This window comes from Myotis myotis, unplaced genomic scaffold (genome assembly GCF_014108235.1).
Source record: "Myotis myotis isolate mMyoMyo1 unplaced genomic scaffold, mMyoMyo1.p scaffold_m19_p_15, whole genome shotgun sequence".
In the NCBI taxonomy this organism is placed as follows: domain Eukaryota; kingdom Metazoa; phylum Chordata; class Mammalia; order Chiroptera; family Vespertilionidae; genus Myotis; species Myotis myotis.
In genome coordinates this window covers 20,565,913-20,591,997 of record NW_023416319.1, presented here as the reverse complement: position 1 = coordinate 20,591,997, position 26,085 = coordinate 20,565,913, and the positions used below count along the sequence as shown (strand labels likewise).

The 26,085-nt window shown below is 42.8% G+C and overlaps 1 protein-coding gene across 7 annotated transcripts in view; it reads left to right on the top strand.

Moving 5' to 3' along the window:
- Nucleotides 1-26,085, top strand: part of LCOR (ligand dependent nuclear receptor corepressor) — a 116,623-nt gene that overhangs the window by 36,488 nt on the left and 54,050 nt on the right. For 6 of the 7 annotated variants that reach the window (XM_036336464.1, XM_036336467.1, XM_036336462.1 and 3 more), the window contains 2 exons: nucleotides 15,040-15,105; nucleotides 15,440-15,519. In XM_036336464.1, coding sequence (XP_036192357.1) covers nucleotides 15,040-15,105; nucleotides 15,440-15,519 — 146 coding nt within the window. Of the gene's footprint in view, nucleotides 1-8,860; nucleotides 8,895-15,039; nucleotides 15,106-15,439; nucleotides 15,520-26,085 lie in introns of those variants that run through there. The other variant, XM_036336468.1, reaches the window with a different exon arrangement.

Below are 26,085 nucleotides of genomic sequence, written 5' to 3'. Positions count from 1 at the left end.
GGAATATTATTCAGCCTTTAAAAAAAGGATATCCTGCCCTAGCCAGTTTGGCTCAGTGGATGGAGCATTAGCCCATAGACTGAAGGGTCCCAGGTTTGATTCCTGTCAGGGGCACATACCTCTATCCCTGGCCCTAGTTGGGGTGAGTGCAGGAGGCATCCAATCAATGTGTGTCTCTCATATCAGTGTTTCTTTCTCTCTCTCTCTCTCCCTCTCCCTTCTACTCTCTCTTAAGAATCAATGGGAAAAATATCCTCAGGCGAGGATTAACAAAAAAAACAAAAAACAACAACAAAAAGGGAAGGGCATGCTACAGCATGGATAAACCTTGAGGACATTATGCTAAGTGAAATAAGCCAGTCACTAAATGACAATAGTGTATGATTTCTATTTAAGAGGTACTTAGAGCAGTCACATTCACAGAAATGGGAACCCTTTAGTAATAGAAAAATTCTTTTTTTAAAATTTTTTTATTTTATTAAATCTTTATTCAGATTATTACATTTGTTCCTCTTTTTTCCCCCCATAGCTCCCCTCCACCCAGTTCCCACCCCACCCTCTGCCCTTACCCCCCCACTGTCCTCATCCATAGGTGCACAATTTTTGTCCAGTCTCTTCCTGCATCTCCCATACCCCTTTCCCCCCCAAGAATAGTGAGTCCATTCCCTTTCTATGTCCCTGATTCTATTATAATCACCAGTTCATTCTGTTCATCAGATTATTTATTCACTTGATTCTTAGATTCACTTGTTGATAGATGCATATTTGTTGTTCATAATTAGTATCTTTACCTTTTTCTTCTTCTTCCTCTTCTTAAAGGATACCTTTCAGCATTTCATATAATACTGGTTTGGTGGTGATGAACTCCTTTAGCTTTTCCTTATCTGTGAAGCTCTTTATCTGACCTTCAATTCTGAATGATAGCTTTGCTGGATAAAGTAATCTTGGTTGTAGGTTCTTGGCATTCATCACTTTGAATATTTCTTGCCATTCCCTTCTGGCCTGCAAAGTTTCTGTTGAGAAATCAGCTGACAGTCGTATGGGTATTCCCTTGTAGGTAATTGAGTTTCTTTCTCTTGCTGCTTTTAAGATTCTCTCTTTGTCTTTTGCTCTTGGCATTTTAATGATGATGTGTCTTGGTGTGGTCCTCTTTGGATTCCTTTTGTTTGGGGTTCTCTGTGCTTCCTGGACTTGTAAGTCTATTTCTTTCACCAGGTAGGGGAAGTTTTCTGTCATTATTTCTTCAAATAGGTTTTCAATATCTTGCTCTCTCTCATCTTCTGGCACCCCTGTAATTCTGATGTTGGTACGCTTGAAGCTGTCCCAGAGGCTCCTTACACTATCTTCATATTTTCGGATTCTTTTTTCATTTTGCTTTTCTGGTTGGGTGTTTTTTGCTTCTTCACATTTCAAATCTTTGCCTTGATTCTTGCGCTCCTCTGGTCTGCTGTTGGGAGTCTGTATAATATTCGTTATTTCAGTTCGTATATGCTTAATTTCTAGTTGGTTCTTTATCATAATATCAAGGGTCTCATTAGATTTCTTGTAGATCTCAATAACTTTATCGGCAGCTTCTAGACAGTTCTTGAGAGACCTTAAAAGTGTGGTTCTGAACTCAATACCCTCCATTGACAGTTTTGTCCTGTTTCTTTGTCTCCGCATTTTTTATGCTTTCTTGGTGCACCCCCTAGTGGTCTTTGTGCACAGTCTTGTAGTTAAGCCTTGATTGTTGTAGTTAATACTAGGGGGATTTGACCTCCAGGCCAACTGGCTGTGAGAATCAGCTGTGTCTGCAGTGGGAAAACTTCTGTCCTCTGGGGAGGTGCTAATCTAGCCTTTGCCTGAGGCTATCTGGCAAATGGCTCTGAGCAGGGCTTGGGCGGGGCTGGTCGCACAGGATCAACAGAGTGGGTGGAGGGAGCAGTTATGGCTGCTCTCAGTCCCGTCCCCAGAGGCTCTGCCTCTCAGAGTCCCAGCAACCGCTGCAAACCTCGGAGAGAAAGCTGCCCTCGCGTTCCAACCGATGCCAGACAGTCCCGCTTCTCCCGTATGAGTCTGGGTCCCTAGAGACTCGCCCAGAACTGGAGCTCAGAATCTGAGACTCCCTCCTGATTGAAAACGACAACCGTGCCCTCAGCCACCAGCCCGCTCCGCGCGTACCTCTGCACCTTTGTATTTTCCGCACTGCGCCTCCTCTGAGTCTCGTATGCTGTTCTCTTTCCTTCTAGTTGAAGAATTTCCCCTCAGCCAGTCTTCCTGTGGTTCTGGGCGATGTCCGTTCCGTCTTTTAGTTGTATTTTTGAAGTGGTTGTTCGAGGCAGCTAACTCTGGTGTTTACCTATGCCGCCATCTTGGTTTCCTCGAAAAATTCTTTTTCATTTTGTTTTATGCTTTTATCTTTGAATTTTTCTTTGATATTCATTGCCACCTATTCTTTTTCTTTGCCTGTCTCTATAATTTCAACATATCTGAGTCACTTTTATAAACCACATATTGTTTAGCCCTATCTGACAATTTTATCTCTCTTACTTAGTTAATTCTGTCAGTTCACATATAACATATAAATGTTTGGTATTATTCCTGAAATTTTTTTTGTTTTTCCTATTTAGTATGCCTGCTTTTTGTTTAATTTTATTTTATAGTTGACCATTTTTACTGTTACATCCTCTGGTGATTTAAAAATTCTACCAGCCCCCCCCCCCCCCCAATTTCTTCTGCTTTACCCATACATTTTAAGCAAATGCATTTTAAGCCTACATTTTCTTATCAGTAAAAAAATCTCTATATATAAAAGGCTAGCCCTAACTGGTTTGGCTCAGTGGATAGAGCGTCTGCTTGCAGACTGAAAGGTCCCAGGTTTGATTCCGGTCAAGGGCATGTACCTTGGTTGTGGGCACATCCCCAGTAGGACGTGTGCAAGAGGCAGCTGGTCGATGTTTCTTTCTCATCGATGTTTCTAACTCTTTATCCCTCTCCCTTCCTCTCTAAAAAAATCAATAAAATATATATTTTTAAAAAAAGGCTAAGTGACAGACCATCCGTCTGACTGACCAGCTGGCCAGCACATATGATGCGCATTGGCATTTGACATGCACTGGCAATTTAAAAGTAAACGTTGACTCGCACATGTGCAGTACATATAAATCTCTCACTGGTGCCAATTGCATGTGATGCCAGAATGTAAATGGAGTCTTTGTAATGGTACTATATTTATTATCAAAAGATTGCGACCTAACATAATCAAAGCTGAAGTATTAACAGGATCTGCGGAAGGAGAGGTTGTTCTGATTCCAAGAATTAATTTGTTCCCATCTGATATTGGCTTCCCATTTAAATTAATTCGAAGACAGTTTTCCATCATGCCAGCATTTGCGATGACTATTCGTAAATCATAAGGACAAACTCTAGACAGAGTAGGAATATTCCTACCTGAACCCGTTTTCGGACATGGTCAGTTATATGTTGCTTTCTCTCGAGCTCAAAGAGTGTGTGACGTTAAAGTTGTAAATACTTCATCAAAAGGGAAATTAGTCAAGCACTCTGAAAGTGTTTTTACTCTTAATGTGGTGTACAGGGAGATATTAGAATAAGTTTAATCAATTTATCAGTCATTGTTTATATCAATGTTTTTATATCATGTTTTGTTTTTATATCACATTTTGTTTTTATATCATGTCTGTTATGTTGTTTATTAATCAATTTATCAATCATTGTTTTTATCAATGTTTTTATATCATGTTTTTATTTTTATATCATGTTATTAACCAATTTATATATTATTTTCATATACATTTTACTAATTTTCTTTCATCTCTGACACTTCTTTTATAGAGAAAGGGCAAATAGCGATATTAAAATATTTTGTATTTTAATTTTATAATACTACTAGAGGCCCGGTGCACAGGATTTGTGCACTGGTGGGGGTCATGGCCTGTGGGGATCAGCCTACTTGGGAGTGCTGCTCATCCCTGTCAGCTGAGCGGCGCTCCCACTGTGGGAGTGCACTGACCACCAGGAAGCAGCTCCTTTGTTGAGCATCTGCCCCCTAGTGGTCAGTGTGCGTCATAGCGACTGGTCGAGCAGTTCTGATCGTTCCACCATTCGGTCACTGGGCTTTTATTATATAGGATATTATATATACTACGAGAGGCCTGCTGCACGGGTTCGTGCACTGATGGGTTCCCTTGGCCTGGCCTGCGGGGATCGGGCTGAAACCGGCTCTCTGACATCCCCCGAGAGGTCCCAGATTGCTAGAGGGCGCAGGCTAGGCTGAGGGACCCCACCGGTGCGTGATGGGGGCTGGGGAGGGACCACAGGAGGGCTCTAGGTAGAGTCTGGCCCGTCTCGCCCAGTCCTGATAGGCCGGACCCCAGCAGCAAGCTAACCTACTGGTTGGAGCGTCTGCCCCCTGGTGGTCAGTGCGTGTCATAGCGACCAGGCAAATGAACGGTCAGACACTTAAGCATATTAGGCTTTTATTATATAGGATAGTTATTATATAGGATGTTGCCGGGAGCCGGTCCATGCTTGCTGTTTCAAGGGACCTGGCATATATGGCATACTGTTCTTAATATGTTTGCTCACCTTCTTGGCACTATGTGTTTTAACCAAGGTCTCTGAGAAAGGTTGTTTCCCCAGGTAGGGATTTTCCCCTGAAGTTAGGGAGGGAATAAAACCTCTTAACTAAGTGCCAGGCGGGTAATTAATCACTTTAACTACGAACAATCATGCTTAAGCTACATAATCTTTACTCCCTGGAATGGAGATAAGAAACGCCCTAACCTTTGTAATAGAGATTGATAGGATTGAATCAACTGGTATAAATACAGATGTAACAAGACAGCAACACACAGAACTTAGAACACAGAACTTAGAACCCAGAACTTAGAACACAGAACTTAGAAGACAGGACTTAGAACACAGAAGTTAGAAGACAGAACTTAGAAGACGGAACTGAGAAGACAGAACCTACACAGAACCTACAGACAGAAGAACTTTGCTGGAGAGAACATGGCAAAAGATCCAGACAAGAACTTGGCTGGAGATCCTGCCTGGAGATCCTGGCTAGGCTTCTGATCAACTGAACACTGTCTCCGCGTCATTCCTTCTTCGCCGACTCTGTCCACACCTTTGGGGACCCCTGGATATGCTGGGGCCGGACCCCGGCAGGATGTAATTTTTTGTAGTAACATAATTACTGCACGAATTTTTCTTCTAATTAATTTACTTTCAACGTGCATGAATCCGTGCACTGGGCCACTAGTTGATATAAAAATTTTATGAGTATTACAAATTGCTCCCTCCACAAGCACACTTGATCTTAATTTAACATATTTTACTCTACTTCACCGAAGATTTTGTTGTAATAATTTGAGATGTTATTCTTAATTTTAAAAATTATATTGTGTTTATCTATTTAAAGAATTCTTTTTATGTTAAACGGAATCCCTATATTGACACTTAACTAATACTGGTATATTGCTTGCCACTTTTTTTATATTATTGATTTCAAAGAGAGAGACATTAATGATGAGAGAGAATATTGATCGGCTGCCTCTGGCAAACCCCACAATGGGGATTGAGCCTGCAGCCCGGGCATATGCCCTGATCTGGAATCGAACCACGACCTCCTGGTTCTTCATAGGTGGATGATCAACCACTGAGCCACACCAGCTGTGTGTGTGTGTGTGTGTGTGTGTGTGGTATTTTCTCCTTTTTTGAGGTCTTTGTTCTGAGTCATTTTTTATTTAGCTAAACTACTTTATATAACCTACCTCAGAGTGAATGGCTTACTTTCCAAATCAGAGCATATCTAGTAATGTCTTCCTTTTACCCCTGTCTATGAATAATAAATTGGCTACAAAACGTTCAGAGTTTTGTGAACATAGCTCCATTGACTTTTGGCATTTACTTTTACTGATGAAATAAGTAGCAGTCTAAGTCTCTTTCCTTTTATTTCAAATAAAATTAAGTAAAAATACCCCGTCTTTGGAGCTTAAAAATTTTTATTCTTGAAATTGAGTTATTTTACCAGGAGAGTTATATATGTATGTGTGTGCTTTCCCCCACTGGGATTCTGCCCCAGTACTTCTCAGAGCCATTAGATAATGAAGACTCAAGATACTATTTAGTGTTAGGACATTTTATTTTTTTTCCTTCTTCTCCCACCCACTTTTTAAAATTTCTTATTTATATTTATTAACTTTTCTTGTTCTGAAAACCCTATTTTACAGATATTGAATATTCTGGCCACTTCTCTCATCTTTTTCTCATGATTTCTGTGTTTTCAGATTCAGTATACATTATGAAGACATTTCTTAGGTTGGTTTTCTAAATCACTAATTGGTTGTATATTTTCCTACTCAGTACCTCTATTTGGTTCTATTGGCATTTTTGTTTTTCCCCTCCCTCAAACATATTTTTCACTCTCTTTTTAGAGCAGCATTCTCTTTAAAAAAAAAAAAAAAATACCATTCCTCCCTGGTCGCAGTAGAAATACTATTTATAATTTTTCTTTAAGTTCTAGTATATTTTTTCTTCACTAATTCTGTTTCAGTTTCGGCATTAGTTATACTTAAATTATTGTTTCTCTTCAGTATATCTGGTCAAGTTTTTTGATCACTTCTCATGCTGTGTTATTCTGAGGGGTAATAAGTGAGCCATGTCAGCAAATGGGCTCCTCAAAGTGCCTGGGCCAGGAACAGATGCTCGGAGAGAGAGGAAGAACTCTCAATGAATGTAGTTGTCCAATGGTGGGGTGGATTGCCTAAAGAAAAGAGAAGAGGAGCCTGGTTTTTTATCATTACTTATAGAAGTTCATCCACATTTCTTTAGTTGCATGACATACTGAGATAGTTGGAACATCAATGAAGAGTTGTTAATTACCTTATATTATCTTGGATAAAACAGAAAAGATTATAAAATCTGGTGCTTTTTAATTACTTTCATTTTTTTGGGGGCTCACTTGGAGTTCAGTGTGATGTCAGAAAGTAATAATACCCTTGAGTTTTAAACAAAGAACTCCAGATAATGTCAGTGCCGTCTTTGTTTGTTAGGACCCTAGAGGCCCAGTGCACAAAATTCATGGAGTGGAGGGGCTCCCTCAGCCTGGCCTGCTCCTTCTTGCAGTCCAGGGGCCCTCAGGGGATGTCCAACTGCTGGCTTAGGCCCGCTGCCTGCTGCGCTCACCAGCCATGAGCCCAGCTTCTGGCTGAGCAGCGCTATCCCTGTGGGAGTGCACTTACCACCAGGGGGCAGCTCCTGTGTTGAGCGCCTGCCCCCTGGTGGTCAGTGCGCATCATAGTGACCAGTCATTCTGGTCGTTCCAAGGTAACGGTCACTTAGGCTTGTATTATATACTAGTAGATTAGTAGGTGATTGTTACTAGCAGGCACCTTTGAACTGATATTTTATAAAGTAACTAGAGGCCCGGTGCACAAAAATTTGTGCCCTTGGGGGGGAAAGGGGGTCCCTCAGCCTGGCCTGTGCCTTCTCACAGTCTGGGACCCCTCGGGACATAACGCCCTGCTGGCTTAGGCCTGCTCCCGGGTGGCAGAGGGCAGGCCCAATCTCTAGGTGCAGCCCCTGGTAGGGCTCAGAGCAGGGCCGATTGGGGAGTTGGGGCGCCGCCCCCTGTCATGCACAGAGCAGGGCGGATTGGAAGGTTGCGATGCCACCCTCAGTCACGCTCAGGGTAGGGCCGATTGGGGGGTTGGGGCACCACCCCCTGTCACACTCAAGGCAGGGTTGATGGGGAGGTTGTGGCACCACCCCCTGTCACGCACAGAGCAGGGCCCATCAGGGGGGTTGAGGAGCTCCCCCCTGTCACGCACAGAGCAGGGCCCATCAGGGGGTTGAGGAGCTCCCCCCTGTCACTCACAGAGTAGGGCCGATAGGGGAGTTGGGGCACCGCCCCCTGTCACACACAGCAGGGCAGATCAGGGGGTTGGGGCGCTGCCCTCTATCACCCACAGAGCAGGGCCGCTCAGGGGTTTGGGGCGCTGCCCTCTATCACCCACAGAGCAGGGCCGATCAGGGGGTTGGGGCGCCGCCACTCTCACACTCAGGGCAGGGCCGATGGGGAGGTTATGGCTCTACCCTGTCACACACAGAGCAGGGCCCGTGGGGGGGGGGGGGGTTGGGGCACCGCACCCTGTCACACACAGAGCCACAGGGTGATCAGGGGGTTGGGGAGCTCCCCCGTATCAGGCACAGAGCAGGGCTGATCAGGAGGTTGGGGTGCCTTCCCCTGTCATGAACAGAGCAGGGCGGATAGGGAGGTTGTTGCCCCGCCCCCTGTCACACACAGAGCCGCAGGGCAATCAGGGGGTTTGGGCGCTGCCCCCTGTCACGCTGATCCCGGTGCTGGGAGGCATATTACCCTTTTACTATATAGGATAGAGACCTGGTGCATGGGTGGGGCTGGCTGGTTTGCCCTGAAGGGTGTCCTGGATCAGGGTGGGGGTCCCCACTGGGGTGCCTGGCCAGCCTGGGTGAGGGGATGATGGCTGTTTGCAGCTGGTCACACACCCTTCAGGGTGGGGGTCCCCACTGGGGTGCCTGGCCAGCCTGGGTGAGGGGCTGAGGGCTGTTTTCACGCTGGCGGGTGACTGAAGCTCCCAACTGCACCTTTTTTTGTTTGTTTGTTTTTTTATTCTGGGCCAGCTTTAGCTCTGGCTCCAGCTCTGAGGCCTCTGCTGCTGAAAACAGGTATCTGGTTTGTTTGGGATCTATAATTGAAACAATGTATAATTCCAGCTCTGAGATCCCGGCTCGCTGAAAGCAGGTTTCTGGGGTTTTGTTTAGCTTCTATATTTGTTACAATGTTTCAAACTGCAGGCTCAGAGGCCAGCAAGGCAGGCGGGGAACGTTGGAGTCCTCCATCACTGAAGCAAGTAAGCCTCATGTTAGTTTCAAGCTGCCTGGCTGCCAGCCGCCATCTTGGCTGGCAGTTAATTTGCATATCGCCCTGATTAGCCAATGGGAAGGGTAGCGGTCGTATGCTAATTACCATGTTTCTCTTTTATTAGATAGGATACTCTGTTGAAAATTGAGCTCTTTTATACCAAGCATCAAGTTGTACAAGGTACCCAAGGGACCTTGATGTAAAAGTAGCTAATTTTCTGATCTGCTCCTAGGTTTTCTTCAGCACCCTTTTGTTTCTCAAATTGCTAATCTGATATTTCAGAGGAGAGGTTCCTAAGACCCAGGAGCCATTTTTAATTCAGTAATTGTTTCTTTATTTCAAAAGTACAGGGTGTATTGCTTACCTTAGTTGGCTTGTGTATATGTTCCTATCCTGTTACTTTTCATGACCTGCCTTTCCCCCTTTAGTTAGAAATGGAGAAGAGATTCTGATTTAGATCAAAGAGGAAAATATGTGATAAATTGTAATCTTCTATCTTTCCAGAGTTTTCTGATTAAACTAGAAGCTCAAAATCAGGCATATAGAGCCCTAGTATAAGAGAAACATTGTGGGAAACAGGAAGACCTTTCCATCCTTTCTGGAGCATTAAATCTCTGTGAGGAGAGGAGATACACATGTATGAAAAATAAAACAGGGTTTAGGTAGCCCTAACGGGTTTGGCTCAGTGGATAGAGGGTTGGCCTCCAGACTGAAGGGTTCCAGGTTCGATTCTGGTCAAGGGCATGTACCTTGGTTGCAGGCACATCCCCAGTAGGAGGTGTGCAGGAGGCAGCTGGTCGATGTTTCTCTCTCATCGATGTTTCTAACTATATTCCTCTCCTTTCCTCTTTGTAAAAAAATCAATAAAATGTACTTAAAAAACAACAGGGTTTAGATAGCCTATAACAAATATTATTTTACAGAATACTTACGTAGACAGTACTTTGCACATGACAGAAAACATAAGGCAACTGACATTTACTTAAAAGGAGGAAATGATATATGAATTCTGAAGATGAAAAAACTAGAAACCGAAGCTCCATGAGGGCAGGCATCATGTTTGCTCACCACTGCCTATTCAGTGCCAGCCACTGACCCTGGTTGGAAGGCAGGCTCTTAGTTAATGTATATTGAAGAAGTGAATATGTATTTCTTAAAGTAAATTGAAGAGTGCCTTGAAGATGATAATTTATTTGGGCAGAGATGAGATACAAAGGCTTGAGAAAATATTAGGAGGTAGAAATGATAACTGACTATATTAGAACACCAACCTGACTGGAGCTGTGAGAATAAGCCGGAAGGTTCTGTGAAACTGGCTGCTTTTTAACAGTAGGTTGGGGTCAAATTATAAGCTGCTTTGATTGCTGGATTTAGGATTTTGGGATTTGTTTTTTATATAATGTACAATTTTTCTGAACAGATGGTAGCATTGTTAAAGCAGCGCTTCAGGAATGCAATCTGAAGACAGTGCAGGCTGCAGTGAGGAAGAGTCTGGAGACCAGCTTTGAGACCAGTTGTAATGTTGGATAGGAATTCTTGGATAGTGGCCATGTTCAGTAAAATTATTAATATTTCTTTATATGTAATATATTACATAAAAGTGCTTTTTAAATCCTAGTGATTGAACATAATGACATGGCTATCTTTTTCAGTATTTATCTAATTTTCCATGACATTTTGTTATTGATCTTCATGGCTTTTCTATGAGATCATGGTATAAATTTTGAATACATTTGTTCTTCCCTTATTTGCCTTTTGTTAATGTCAAGCATGGCACATGAGACAGTCCTTGTTGCTATGCAACTGCTAAATCCAATATTTAATATTAATAAAACTGAGTGGCATTAAGTTCAGTTAACAGAGGGTAGCAAAATATGGCTTTACAGGGTCAAATCAGAAATATGTATGAGGTTTAATGTATTGTTGCAGATATGAGCAAAAGAAAAGTGACTTGTTTAAGTTAGTATTTTGATCAATTACTAACTTTATGACCAGATGTTTTTATTGTTTCATTTCGGTCTTTCCCTTTCACTGCTTTTTGCTCTGTGATTTGGTTTTTATTACTGTCGTGTTACTGATGAAGTTTTTTTCTGTTTCCTTATTCTTTCAGGTTCCATTGTCCTTTGTAATTTTTAAATTTTATCTTCTAAAGCTTTGTTTTGTTTTTGTTTCTCAATATTAGTTCTTGCTGTATTTACATTTTTCCTTTTCAAGAATTTGTGCTTAGCATGCACGTCTCGGATTTGTTATGATTTCTTATAAACCCAGGTGAAAGCAAATTAGATTCGCTCTTCAGGATAAGAGCCACCTGTAATATCGTAGCTATTTGCAGTGTGTACTTGGTACTTTCAAAATACTGAAATATTTTTAAAATCAATTCCTTTGTGGGGGGTAGGAGGGTTTTAGAGTTGGAGGCAGCCTGTGGGATTTTTTTGTTTTGTTTTTTAAGGCTAGTGTTGGGAATATCTAGTTTGCAGAGATAGATTGTATCTAGCAAGTCCTTTTCATTCTCTTACCTACCACGGCCTCTTCACCCTCAAAAACCTCAGTGCAACCCTTTCTCCTCTCTAGTGTGGAGAAGAATTTAGTAGACAATGTTTTAATTGTAGCAGGCAAATAATAAACAGGCATACATACGTCCCAGTTTGTTAAATGGGTAGTTTGATCTTGCTAATATTCTTGGAATAATTTTGATGGGAAAGAACTAAGGAGAATTGAAAAAACAGTTGCTCCTTAATAATAAGTGGAAAGTCTAGAACCTAAAAAATAGTGCAGAAAAATCAACTCTCTAACTACAATGTAGATAATGCAAACTCTAGAGCAGTGGTTCTCAACCTTCTGGCCCTTTAAATACAGTTCCTCATGTTGTGACCCAACCATAAAATTATTTTCGTTGCTACTTCATAACTGTCATGTTGCTACTGTTATGAATCGTAATGTAAATAGCTGATATGCAGGATGGTCTTAGGTGACCCCTGTGAAAGGGTCGTTCTACCGCCAAAGGGGTCGCGACCCACAGGTTGAGAACCGCTGCTAGAGATTACTCTTTAATTACGGCTTAATGCGAAGGACAAAGATATTCCTAAAATTACAATGTTATTCTTATAGCCAGATAAAATACTGTTCCCAGGGACCATCTTATCTGACCCCTTATCTTCCAAACCTTTTATGGTAATTGAATTTGTGGTAAGGAAATGCAACATGTGTGTAAACCTCAGGTATTCCCTGGCTATAGTAATTAATTAATTTCTGAGAGAGAAAGGGAGAGACAGAGGGAGGGACAAAAGGGGGGGGGGAGGAAGAGAAAGAGAGAGGGAGAGAGAGAAACATCATTTGTTTACCTTCCACACGGACAGAGAGCGAGAGAGAAATGTTGTTTGTTTGCCTTCCACATGGACCCTGGACTGGGGACAGAAACAAAACCTGGGTATGTGTCCTAACCAGGAATCGAACCCACCACTGACAGACACTCCAACCAACTGAGCCACACGAGCTAGGGCCTGGCTATCCTATGTAATAAAAGCCTAATATGCTAAGTATCTGGTCGACCGGTCAGTCGTTCAACCAATCAAAGCATAATATGCTAATGATATGCTAAGGCCACTCAACCACTCGCTATGGTGTGCACTGACCACTAGGGGACAGATGCTCCGACTGGTAGGTTAGCTTGCTGCTGGGGTCCAGCTGACTGGGACTGAGCAAGAAGGGCCGGACATGCCCACGGTCCCTCCATGGCTGGCCAACCTCCTGTGTCTCTCCCTGGCCCCAATTGTGCACCAGTGGGGTCCCAGCTTGGCCTGTGCCCTCTTGCAATCTGGGACCCCTCGGGGGATGTTGGAGAGCCAGTTTTGGCCTGATGCTGCAGACCAGGCCAAGGGACCCCACTGGTGCATGAATTTGTGCACCGGGCCTCTAATAGTATTTTAAATTAGTGCTTCACTCTCTTTTGAACATAGGAGTTAAAAATTATTTATGTCACCAGGGAAATCAATTGGTTGCCTCCTGCACACACCCAACTGGGCTGGGGATTCAACCTGCAACCTAAGTAGGTGCCCTTGACTGGGAATTGAACCCGAGACCATTTGGTGCGTGGGCCGATGCTCCAACCACGGAGTTGCACCTTCCAGGGCTCTTAGGTGATAGTAGATTGTGACAAAATACGTAGTGCCCCTAACTACTAAGAGTTCAGTAACACTTTTTATGTTTTCTTAATTATAGTAATATTTCTATGCATTTGAAAAGTAGTATGTACATTGAATACACAAGACATACTAATTTTTTTCTAAAGGTCACACTTAAAGTATACATGGATACATTTGAGCTCCCAGTAAGGCACACAACACATAATTTGGGAACCACTACTCTAATCCATTGTTTCTGTCATGTTGTATAAAGATACAGTCTGATACCCTTCCTCTTTTTCCTCCTTACTCTCTTTTTTTAAAAAAAATATATTTATTGATTTTTTACAGAGAGGAAGGGAGAGAGATAGAGAGTTAGAAACATGGATGAGAGAGAAACATCGATCAGCTGCCTCCTGCACATCTCCTACTGGGGATGTGCCCGCAACCCAGGTACATGCCCTTGACCGGAATCGAACCTGGGACCTTTCAGTCCGCAGGCCGACGCTCTATCCACTGAGCCAAACCGGTTTCGGCCCTCCTTACTCTCTTAACCCATAGACAACAAGATGGCAAAGATATTTTTAAATTGCTTTGATCATGAATATTTGATTAAATAAATTAGAAACTTTTTTGTGTGTGTTTCATTTTCTACTTTATACTGGTATAAGATGATGCTAGTTTAAATATTTATGTATAGGTATATTTAATTTTTTTCCTTATTTTAAAAAATATTTTTTTTTTATTGATTTCAGAGAAGAAGGGAGAGGGAGAGAGAAACATTAATGATGAGAGAGAATCATTGGTTGCTGCTTCCTGCAGGCCCCACACTGGGGATTGAACCCGCAATCCAGGCATGTGCCCTGACCAGGAATTGAACCATGACCTCTGGTTCATAGGTCCACACTCAACCACTTAGATACTCTGGCTGGGCTCCTTTTTAAATTCTTTATTAGAGAGTGGAAGAGAGGGGAGAGAAACAGAGAAACCTCAGTGTCAGGTAGACACATCAATTGGTTGCCTCCTGCACACACCCAACTGGGCTGGGGATTCAACCTGCAACCTAAGTAGGTGCCCTTGACTGGGAATCAAACCTGAGACCATTTGGTGCGTGGGCCGATGCTCCAACCACGGAGTTGCACCGTCCAGGGCTCTCATATTTTTGTATGTATAACTAGTGGGTTCTAACCTCATAAAGGAACCAGTAAATAGTTAATTGTGGCAATGTGAAATAATCACAATGGTGTTTTTCTGTTAAAATGTTATATAGTTGCTTTTTTCTATAGTGATATATTGGTGTTCTCAGTGAGGATTTTCCTTCTTCAAAAAACTATTAGCTTGGCCCAGCCGGTGTGGCTCAGTGGTTGAGCATACCAGACCTGTGAACCAGGAGGTCACAGTTCAATTCTGTCAGGGCACATGCCTGATTGTGGGCTCAAACTCCAGTAGGGGGCTTGCAGGAGACAGCCCATCAGTGATTTCCCTCTCATCATTGATGTTTCTGTCTCTCCCTTTTCCTTCCTCTCTCTGAAATCAATAAAAGCATATTTTAAAAAAAACTATTAGCTTGAAAATATGTTGTCTCAGTTGATTTTAGAAACATATTATTTGATTAATCCAGACTGTTGTGGAAACTTTGAAGCAGTTTGACTCTTACTGGGAAAGGCACCTTTTAAACTAGACTTTGAATGTTTATATAAAGAGGTATTTGGGATTTTGGAAGATGGTACGAGAACCCATGAGTTTCCATTCCTTTATTAGTTATTTCTAGCATTGTCTGTTTTATATAGTTCTTGAATGTGTTCTGAATTTGTATTGAATGTTAATCATTGATAAAAATGCAAAGCCTTTTTTTAAGATTTGTCGTTGACACTCTTCTCTTAGCATCTCTTCAGTAATAATCTGGGGATCCTTGAGAACTGGAGGAAAACCCTATCATTTTGTCATGTGATGGATTAATATTAAATTACAATAGGGAATATTATAATAATGGATTTTTTTCCATCCTTTCAGGGTTTGAAAGTATTCTTGAAGGGCTGTTTGGACCTGCATTTTTAAAAGATCTCAGTTTATTTAAAGGTATTCAAAATATTTTTTTGTTATTTAAAAATCATCCTGGTGACATGATACCTTGGTGATTTTAGCCTCTGTCTTCTCCTTTTTATTCATAGTTTTGTTGGTTAAAGCTATATCAATGTAAGCATCTTTTTGTGTTTAGTTAATAATGCAAAGTATATGTATGAAGAAGGTATATTAACTAGTGAGCAGTTATTGTTAAGATTTTACATAAATAGGAACCTGTCTACTATTAAGTAAAGTTTTTTTGTTAAAATAATATTTTTGACATTCTCATTTGTTTCCTGAAAAATCCTCATCTGTGACTATTAATTTGTTATTCCTACTATTTTTGCAGACTGTCAACCTGAAAGCATTTCTGATTGGACTTTTGATGAAAATTGTCTATTCTGTTGCTTGAGAAGAGATAAAGTAAAGGTAACCAAGAAACTCAATGAAACTTGTCTAGTGTATTTTATGGTTTTTATTTTTTCAAAATTTGATTACTTTGGTGGAGACTTGTAGGAAAAGAAAGGTATGAGTCTGTATTTATATATATAAAAGGCTAAGTGACAGGCTGACTGGCCAGTATGTATGACACGCACTGACCACCAGGGGGCAGATGCTCAGTGCAGGAACTGCCAAGCTGCATTGACTTGGCAGCAGCGGTTCTTGGGTGACGCACCCCAGAACCAGAGAAGAGGGAGCCTTGTTCCTCACAGGCCGCACAATTTCACCTTCGGCCATGGGTTATGTTGTTGCTGGGGCACTGTCACCCAGAATCTGGTTTACTGCCGAGCTGCGGTGACTGCAGATGCCCTTCGAGCTGTGGCACAGTGCTGCCCAGATGAAGCCGGTGGGGAGGGACCAAGGGAGGCTGGCTCCAGGGCGTGTCCAGCCCGTCTCACCCAGTCCCGCCCCACTGGCCACCTTCTAATCAATTTCCTTTCAATGTGCATGAATCCATGCACCAGGCCACTAGTTTATTTATAAAGGATTTGATGGTAACTCAGTTTCCAATTTAGTGTTTCTAGTCTGTTGATTAGCCTTTTGAGAAATCTATAGTCCAGCATGTGTTGCTTTTATTCATATATTTCACTAGGCAGAATAACTAACGGGGTGTCAGTTAATTATTCTGCCTAGTTATTTATTTTAAATATGAAGTGTATGGTAATTCAAGTAATGGGAGTCATTTGGACAAAAAGAATAGCAACATGGATCTGGATCAACTAGCTACTAATTTATGTAGATTTATGATAGATTGTGGTTCCTTCTTTAGTATAAGATGTTCATAATATTTGAGCATGAACGCTCTTTTTATTCAACTGCAGAAATTGGCTGTACCTTTGGGTTTGTGCTTTGTTTTGTGTTAAATAAAAATATAAGAATTTTGGTTTAAAAACATTTCAATTGTTGGAAAAATTTATTAGTAATGGTTTTCTGTCTTTTGTTTCTTTTCATGCTACTTCTGTCCCCAGTTTTAAAGCTTTGGAAACATTTTGACTTCCTTCCTCTGCCTTGTACACGTCTAGCTTTATGTCATTGACCAGGTTATATCAGTTGCTCCCTCACCAAATTTCATCCCCTCCCACCCCCGTTCATCATTGTACTTCAGGCTTTTAGCATGATTTCTGAACTGCTGAGATAGCGTGATTCGCCCTCAGTTGTCTTCAGTCTGTGAAACGCTGCTGCAGGCTTGACCCTCACCCCTCCGTCGTGTGGGAGTGTCGCCCTGTGCTGAGTCTCCGGTGCTTTTCTCCTTGTCTCCTGGGCACATTGGCCGAACACTCAGTGACTCGTGCCCTCCACAGTTCGTTTTTCTTCCTAATGCTGTCCCACTCGTGTTATATATATATATATATATTAGCTAAACTGGTCTGATAATTTATTTAACATGCTTTTACTATTTGGACTACAGCATATTCTCAATATGTTATTCTCAATAGCTTGAATCCTCCTTGCTCTTACTCTTGCCTAAGCCCCTCCTTTCCTATGAATGGCAAACCTTTGCTCTTATTGCTGTTTCAACCCTTCACGCTGTTGCAGTAAATATTATCTATACCAATTATTTGTCATTTATTACTCAGTGTTATTTCGTGCATCCTTTTCTATGTTTGAATCTTGTATTCCTGACTATATTGTCCACCTCTGAAGACTGTGAGCCATGTTGCATGCTTCTTTTTACCCTTGCATGTCGCCTTGTACCACCATTGTTGACAAGTGCATTAAAATCTGAAAGCAGGTTTAAGAGCTGCTCACTGTTCTTTGGTGGCATGTTTTTTTCTGCTTACTACATGAAAAAGTTGTTGTGACTACTCATGGTGGTCTGTTTTCATTGAATTAGGAAAGTGTTTTGAAATTTAGTGTGGTTTGAAAAAGAGAGACCAGAGAATTAAGCAACCGCCAATGAAGTTGAAGTTCATCACTTTAAACTGTGTGTGTGTTTGTGTTGGTATGTTTTCACTATTTACTGAGCAAGTCATTTAATAGAAGGAGCAACTATTAGTTACCTTTTCTTCAGGGTAGTATTGAGCCCTTCTATGTTTAGTAGTTGAGTACAGTACATTCTTGTAATGTGATTGAGTTTTCCATTGCTATATGAGGGTGAAATATTGACTGAATATTTTTAGAAGAAAATACATAAATAGCAAGGTATGGGATCATGTAATTTTAAAACAGCTGTTCTTACTGTTCTACAATTTTTAGTTGGTTTTCTAATTAGAGTATTTCCAGTTGACAACACATTTAGTTCTGGGAAAGATGCTTTTTGCCCTTAGACACCTCACTACCTGTACTTGGTTTATTTTTTTTCAGAGACAGCCATAACATTTACAATGGGAAATAGGAAGAGAAAGAGCCTATCCCTAGCTGGTTTGGCTCAGTGGATAGAGCGTTGGCCTGCGGACCCAAGGGTCCCGGGTTGATTCCGGTCAAGGGCATGTACCTTGGTTGCAGGCTCCTCTCCTGCCCAGGCCCTGGTCGGGGCACATGCAGGAGGCAACCAATTGATGTGCTTCTCTCACATTGATATTTCTTTCTGTCTTTCCCTCTTTCTTCTCCTTTCTCTAAAAATCAATGGGAAAATATTATCAGGTGAGAGGAGAGAGAGGGAGAGAGAGAGAGAGGGAGGGAGGGAGGGAGGGAGAGAGAGAGAGAGAGAGAGAGAGAGAGAGAGAGAGAGAGAGAGAGAAATGAATTTTCAAGCACATATCTTTAGTTTTGTTAGATTTAAAGTGATTGTGCTGGAACTCTTTGCAGGCACTTGGAGCATTTCATCTGAGAAGGACTGTACTCCACTGGCTTGAGGCTTGCACTTTAAGGCTGCTTTAGGATTCCAAAAAAAGAAGGAAATATCTGGAGAGTATGGTAACAGCTAATAGGTGGCAGCAGAGCATGCTGTTGGAATCTTGTGTGAGGTTGGCATGATGAGAAAATCGAAATAATGTTTGGAAAACCTGTTAGAAATATTTGACATTTGTGAAAGAGGAGGGAGCTGTGCATTTTTTTTAGTTATTTGAATTTTTAGTAGATACTGAAGCTGTTAAAATGGATAAAAAAATATATACTAGTATTTATATTTTTTAAAAATGTAAGTGAAAAATACAAATTCACTTCTTAGGAAAATAGAACCAGGGATTCACCTAGAGATTAGTAAAACAATTGTTGGTTTGCACTTCAGGATCCTGCAACAGTTAAAAAACACAGTTGACACTTGAACCACACAGGTTTGAATTGCATGGGTCTACTTATATGTGTATTTTTTTTTTTTCAGTAAATACCTGTACTGTGTGTGATCTGTGGTTGGGAGTCCACTGAGTATATGCATTGATCTACATCATTTTATATAGAGGACTTAAGCGTCTGTGCATTTTGATATTTATCACAAGAAGAGGCATCCTGAAACCAATTCCCTGCAGATACCAAGAACAACTTAAGTTTGAAGGGAGTAGAAAGTTATACATCAGCGGTTCTCAGCCTGTGGGTCGTGACCCCTTTGGGTGTCAAACGACCCTTTCACAGGGGTCGCCTAAGACCATCGGAAAACACATATATAATTACATATTGTTTTTGTGATTAATCACTATGCTTTAATTATGTTCAATTTGTAACAATGAAATTGGGGGTCACCACAACATGAGGAACTGTATTAAGGGGTCGCGGCATTAGGAAGGTTGAGAACCACTGTTCTACATGGATTTTTGACTCCGCCAGTGGGTCGGTGCCCCTAACCCCTGTGTTCAAAGGTCAACTGTATAATTTTTAAGGGAAAGGTAACTAACATCCTTTGAGCATCTACTATGTGCCTGTTACTTATATTTGTTCCCATTTAATTCTTAAAACAATCCTATAAAGTTGGTTAAAGTCATCCTAGTTTTATAAATAAAGAAATAAGAAGGTTAAGGGTGACTAAATTATGGGCAAAGTCAAATACCTGGGACTTGATCCATTTTTTTAGAAAACATTCATTTTGATAACAAAGCTAGGAACAGGAATATGGAAAATGGAGAGCAAGAATTAAGTAGGACTTAGAATTACTCAGTTTGAAAGAGTAGTAGAATATGAGTGTAAATAGACATGAGTTTATTTCGAATAGACACTCATCTGTGTTAAGAATCTCTTAGTAAGTGAATGCCTGCCTACCTGCCTGGCTTGCTTTTTTCTTTCTTTCCTTCCTTTTCTGTTTGTTGGGCACATAGTAGGCACTCAGTAAAATACTTACTGAACTAGTGACCCAGCACGCGAAATCGTGCGAGACCCGGGACCCCGAGTCCCGCTGGCACTGCGGGACTCCCCCGAGACCTGCTGGCGCCTCCCAGTGGTGCCAGCGGGACCCAGAGTCAAGTCCTCGCCCACCTTCGTGCGCCTTGCCACGCACACAGCCTCCTGGTGACCGGTCTTTGGTCGTTACGACATTGCAACCACTGGGTTTTTATTATATAGACTAGAGGCCCAGTGCACAAAAATTTGTGCACTCGGGGGGGAGGTGGGGTCCCTCAGCCCGGCCTGTGCCCTCTCGCAGTCTGGGATCCCTCAGGGGATGACCACCTGCTGGCTTAGGCCCACTCCCCAGGGGATTGGGCCTAAGATGGCAATCAGACATCCCTCTGGCAGCCCGGCAGCCCTCGGGGGATGTCCACTTGCCAGCAGGGAGCAGGCCTAAACTGCAGTTGGATATCCTTAGCGCTGCTGAGGAGGCAGGAGAGTCTCCCACCACCACTGCTGTACTGGCAGCCATCAGCCTGGCTTGTGGCTGAGTAGAGCTCCTCCCATGTGAGAGCGCCCTGACCACCAGGGGGCAGACGCTCCTGCATTGAGCGTCTGCCCCCTGGTGGTGAGTGTGTGTCATAGTGACTAGTCATTCCCAGTCCTTCTGCTGTTAGGGTCAGTTTGCATATTACCCTTTTACTATATAGGATAGAGGCCTGGTGCACGGGTTGGGGCCGGCTGGTTTGCCCTGAAGGGTGTCCCGGATCAGGGTGGGGGTTCCCGCTTGGGTGCCTGGCCAGCCTGGATGAGGGGATGATGGCTGTTTGCAGCTGATCACACACCCTTCAGGGTGGGGGTCCCCACTGGGGCGCCTGGCCAGTCTGGGTGAGGGGCTGAGGGCCGTTTTCAGGCTGGCGTGTGACTGAAGCTCCCAACCTCCTTTTTTTCTTTTTTCTTTTTTTCTGGGATTTATTTACCTTCTGTGGCTGTCACTGGAGCTGAGAGCCAGCTTTAGCTCTGAGGCTCGGCTCCAGCTCTGAGACCTCGGCTGCTGAAAGCAGGTATCTGGGGTTTTTTTGGTTCTATAATTATAACACTGTTGCAACTCCAGCTCTGAGGCCCGGCTGGCTGAAAGCAGGTTTCTGGGGATTGTTTAGCTTCTATAATTGCAACATTGTTTCTTAGAGTGCAGCTCTGTTGTACTTAGAAGGTATCTTGGGGTACCTTGGGATACCACTTTGAGATTTTGTAAATATCTTTTTGTCATCATACTAGTTTTTCCTCCGTCATACAGTAATTTTAGCATCCATTGATGAATCTTGCTTGACAAACTTAACTGTAGTAATGATGATTAATGATGATTTTCTATTGTTACTTCTTATGCCTCTATTAGTTGCAATTCTTCTATAAGGAAGAGCTTTCCCTTCTCCTCAATTTATGTACTTACTTGTTTACCTACCAGTATAGACTCATGGATTCTTATTTCATTCTGTGGACTTTAATTCATTACAGTTATTATTTATTTTTTTAGTTGACATTATCCTAGATTTGGCTATTGAGAGCCCTTTCGGGTTGGCTCCTTATCTTTTTTGAAATGTTTCTATAATTTATTTTTAGCACTTGCTTATTTTTTGGCACCAACAAATGTTCCAGGCTTATTTTTGCTTTTCCTGTCCCAAACCTGGATTTCTTCAAGGAACCCTAGTTTCTTTATTTGGAGAGTTGTATAAGAAAGCAAAGTTTGGGCACTGGGTGTATTCATTGGTACTAGAGCATCTTTGCTTCTAAGTCACCATGCTGTGTCCCCTGGACTTATTTTATAACTGAAAGTTTGTACCTTAAAGATTACCCTTACCCTAACCAGTTTGGCTCAGTGGATAGAGTGTCGGTCTGTGGACTGAAGGGTCCCAGGTTCGATTCTGGTCAAGGGCATGTACCTTGGTTGTGGGCATATCCCCAGTAGGGAGTGTGCAGGAGGCAGCGATCGATGTTTCTAACTCTATCCCTCTCCCTTCCTCTCTGTAAAAAATCAATAAAATATGTTTAAAAAAAGAAAAAAAGATTACCCTCATTTATTTTGCACGCCGATCATGGCAATCACCAATTCATTCTCTGCATCTGTGAGTAGGTTTGTTTGTTTGTTTTTAGATTCCACATAGGAGATCATAAGTTTTTTGTCTTTCTGTCTGACTTATTTCATTTAGCATAATGCCCTCAAGTTTCATCCATGTTGTCACAAATGGCAAGATTTTCTCTTTTTATGGTTGAATAATATTCCTGTGTTGTGTGTGTGGGTGTGTATACAGATAGATAGAACACATTTTCCTTATCTATTCATCTATCTGTGGACAGTTAGGCTGCTTTCATATTTTGGCTGTTGTAAAGAATGCTGCAGTGAACATGGCAGGGGGATTCATATATTTTTTTGAGTTAGTGTTTTTGTTCCATTCAGTTAAATACCCAGAAGTGGAATTGCTGAATCATATGGTATTTCTATTTTTAACTTTTTGAGAAACATCCGTATTCTTTTCCATAGTTACTGCACTAATTTACCTTCTCATCAACAGTTCACAATGGTTCCCTTTTCTACACATCCTAGCCAACACTTATCTATCTATCTATCTATCTATCTATCTATCTATCTATCTTCTATCTATCTATATAAAACTCTAATATGCAAATAGACCGAACAGCAGAACAACCGGTCGCTATGATGTGCGCTGACCACCAAGGGGCGCACGCGGAACATGGCGGGCGTTGGCAGCAGGCAGCAGAGCGTGGAACATGGCAGGCATCGGCTGCAGTGGGATGGTGGAGTAGGTGAGCAGGGGCGCCAGACCAAGATGGGATACCGGTTGCTTTCATTGGGACGAGCTTCTGGTGGTTACTGAAAATTCTTTGCTCCTGCGTGCCACGGTTCCACCCGATGCTCCCACCTGCTGCCAGCGTCTAGCACCAGTCCCGATCGCTCAGCACTGTCAGCTGTGAGCGGCAGATGCCAGTCCCGATCGCCCCTCAGGGCTTCTCCACCTCCCCCTGCTCTTGAGGGGCAATTGGGGCCGGCAGCTGCCTCTCACACCTGCTTCTATGATGGCCCTGCTCACACCCTCTGCTGGTGCCGGAGCCTCTGCTTGCACCCACTGCTGGCTTCAGCCCCACTCCCTATTGCAGCTGGCGCCAGAGCCACTGCTGGCACCATCAGCCGGTACGAGTGGCGGCTGCTGGCCCCAATCGCCCCTGAGGGCTTCTCCACTTCCCCCTACTCCTGAGGGGCAATCAGGGCAGCCGCTGCTCACACCCACTGACGAACCTGACCCCGCTCACACCCACCACTGGCATCGGCCCCAATTGCTCTGCGCTGTCAATGGGTGTGAGCAGGGCTGGTGCCGTCAGCGCATGGGAATGGAGGTGACGGGAGTGGGGCTGCCGGCAGATGGGACCAGGGACCGCAGCAGGATTGGCCGGGTGGGGGTGTGGAAGATGGGCTGAGACCCACCTCTGTACCCACTGCAACCTCACAGCCCATGGTTCTTTTCAAGGTGCATGAATTCGTGCACTGGGCCCCTAGTTGATAACCATTCTAACAGGTGTGAGCTGATATCTCATTGTGGTTTTGATTTGTATTTCTCTAATGATAAGTGATGTTGAGTACCTTTTCTTGTACCTATTGGCCATCTGTATGCCATCTTTGGAAAATTGTCTATTCAGATTGTTCTTTTTTTTTGTTTTGAAGAATAGTTTATTAAGTTTGATCATTAAAATATATATTCTTAATAAATTCTAATTTTAAAAAAACCACCCCAAAACAGTGGTACATCTACACAATGGAATACTATGCTGCTGTAAAAAGGAAGGAACTGCTACCATTTGCAACAGCGTGGATGGACCTAGAGAGCATATGCTAAGCGAAATAAGCCAGTCAGAGAAAGATAAATATCACATTATCTCACTCATTTGTGCAATAGAATGAACAACATAAACTGATGAACAAAAACAGATCCAGAGACAGAGAAGCATTGATCAGATGGTCAAACCTCAGAGGGAAGGTAGGGGAGGGCAGGAGTAAGGGGGAGAGAACAACCAAAGGACTTATATGCATGCATATAAGCATAACCAATGGACACAGACACTAGGGGGGTGAGGGCATGAGTGGGGGGGGCAATGGGGGGTAAGGACACATATGTAATACCTTAATAAAAAAAAAAGTATACAGAACCTAAGGCCCCCCGATCTTCCGCCTCTGGTGTGGGAAGGCTCATCAACTAGGGAAAATGGGGCTAACAGTCCTTTCACAGAAGGACTCCTTAATGCTTTGTCTGACAATTACCACATGACGCCTTGGGACTGGCAGATTTTAGCTAAAACGACTTCAGACTCCAGTCAATGCTAGAGAGAGCAGAATATGATGAGATCTGTGAACCTAGGCTGAGACCTAGGCTGCACCTGGCTGTAAGTCCCAGGCAAATGTAAAACATCTGAAAGATCCATGAAAAGATGATTTATTAAGTCTTGTCTATGTGTTATGCACGCTTGTAAATATCATGTATATGAGTGTTGATTGTTGTTTATCTGTCTTTGTTGTTTGGTTTAATCTGTTTATTGTTAGTCTATTAAGCATGCCTCTGATTTACCTTCATAGAAAAGAAACAGTAGGTAGTCAGACAATTACTGACTTTCCCCAGAGCAAACAGAATGTGGGGGTGGGGAGAAAGAAAAAAAAATAGTTTATTAAGTGAGTCTATCATTTCTTTCTGGCTATGGGTATAGGTCTCACTTCTTTTGGTTCAAATCCAGTGTAATACTCCCCCCTGAGCCCACTGTGTTTTCTTCAAAGGGTTTTAGAGTTTTAGGTCTTTGGTCCATTTTGAGTTGATTTTTATATATGGTATAAGGTAAGGATCCAACTTCATGCTTATGCATATGGATATTCAGTTTTCTCCACATCATTTGTTAGAAAAGAATGTCTTTGCTTCTGGCACCCTTATCAAAAATCATTTGACCATTTATGCCGGGGTTTATTTCTCGGCTCTCTATTTGATTATTCTATGTGTCTGTCTTTTTGCCATAATCATATTATTTTGATTACTGTAGTTTTGTAAGTAGTTTTAAAATTAGGAAGTGTGGTATCTCCAATTTGGTTTGCATTTTCAAGATTGTTTTGGCTCTTTGGGGTTCCTTGAAATTCCATATGAATTTTAGGATGGGTTTTTTTTTAATTTCTGAAAAAAATGTCATTGGGATTTTGATAGGGGTTGCATTAAATCTGTAGATCATTTTGCGTAGTATTGACATCTTAACAAAATTAAGTCTTTGCCTGTTTATTGCTTATATTTTTTCTTTTAAAAAATTTCAGTTTCTTATTTCTAAAGTTAAAATCAACAACTATGTATTTCACTGTTAGTAGTATGTCAAAGGTGCCAGCTACTGTGGTTGAATTATTTCAAGTGATTAAAAAGATGTTTTAGCCACAGATGCTATTTTCAAGAAATTTATAGTCCAGTGGAGGAAGTTAGAAGTACATACATGTCCTATATAATAAAAGCCTAGCAACCATAACAGCAGAATGACCGCTTGACCAGTCTCTATGAGGTGCACTGACCACCTCTTGGTCCCTTTCCCCAGCCGGCAGGCTCCAATCGTCTGATGGTGAACGGGGACCTAGGGGTGGGTGGCGGGGGATGCAGGCGGCTCCAGACCGAGGCTCCCTCCCCACCGGTCGCCCCACACACAGAGGGTGACCCGGGGTGGGGCCAGCGAGCTGGTGGGAATGGCCGACCTCTCGGTCCTTCCCCCCTGGCTGTCAGGCTCCAATCGCCCAATGGCGAACAGGGAACCGTGGTGGGTGGCAGCGGGCAGCGGGGCCAGCTTGCGGGCGGGAATGGCCAACCTCTTGGTCCCTCCCCCCAGCCATCAGGCTCCAATCATCCCATGGCAAAGGGGGAACCAGGGTGGGTGGCAGCAGGGGCAGGGCCACGAGTAGGTGGGATCGGCCCACCTCTTGGTCCCTCCCCCCAGGCCTTCAGGCTCTGATTGCCCGATGACAAACTGGGAACCTGGGTGGGTGGTGGTGGGGGGCGGGGCCAGCTGCTGGCAGCCAGGGAAGATGGCCCTGATCACAGGCCAGGCCTAGGGACCGTACCCATGCACAAATTTCATGCACCGGGCCTCTAGTATAAATATAATAAAGGTAATAAAACCACTGCTGTCAGAGCAGTATGAAGTGCTGTAGGAGTTTTGAAAAAGGCAAGATTACCCTCAGCCAGGCTTTATAATACTGTTGCCTCAAATATGCAGTTG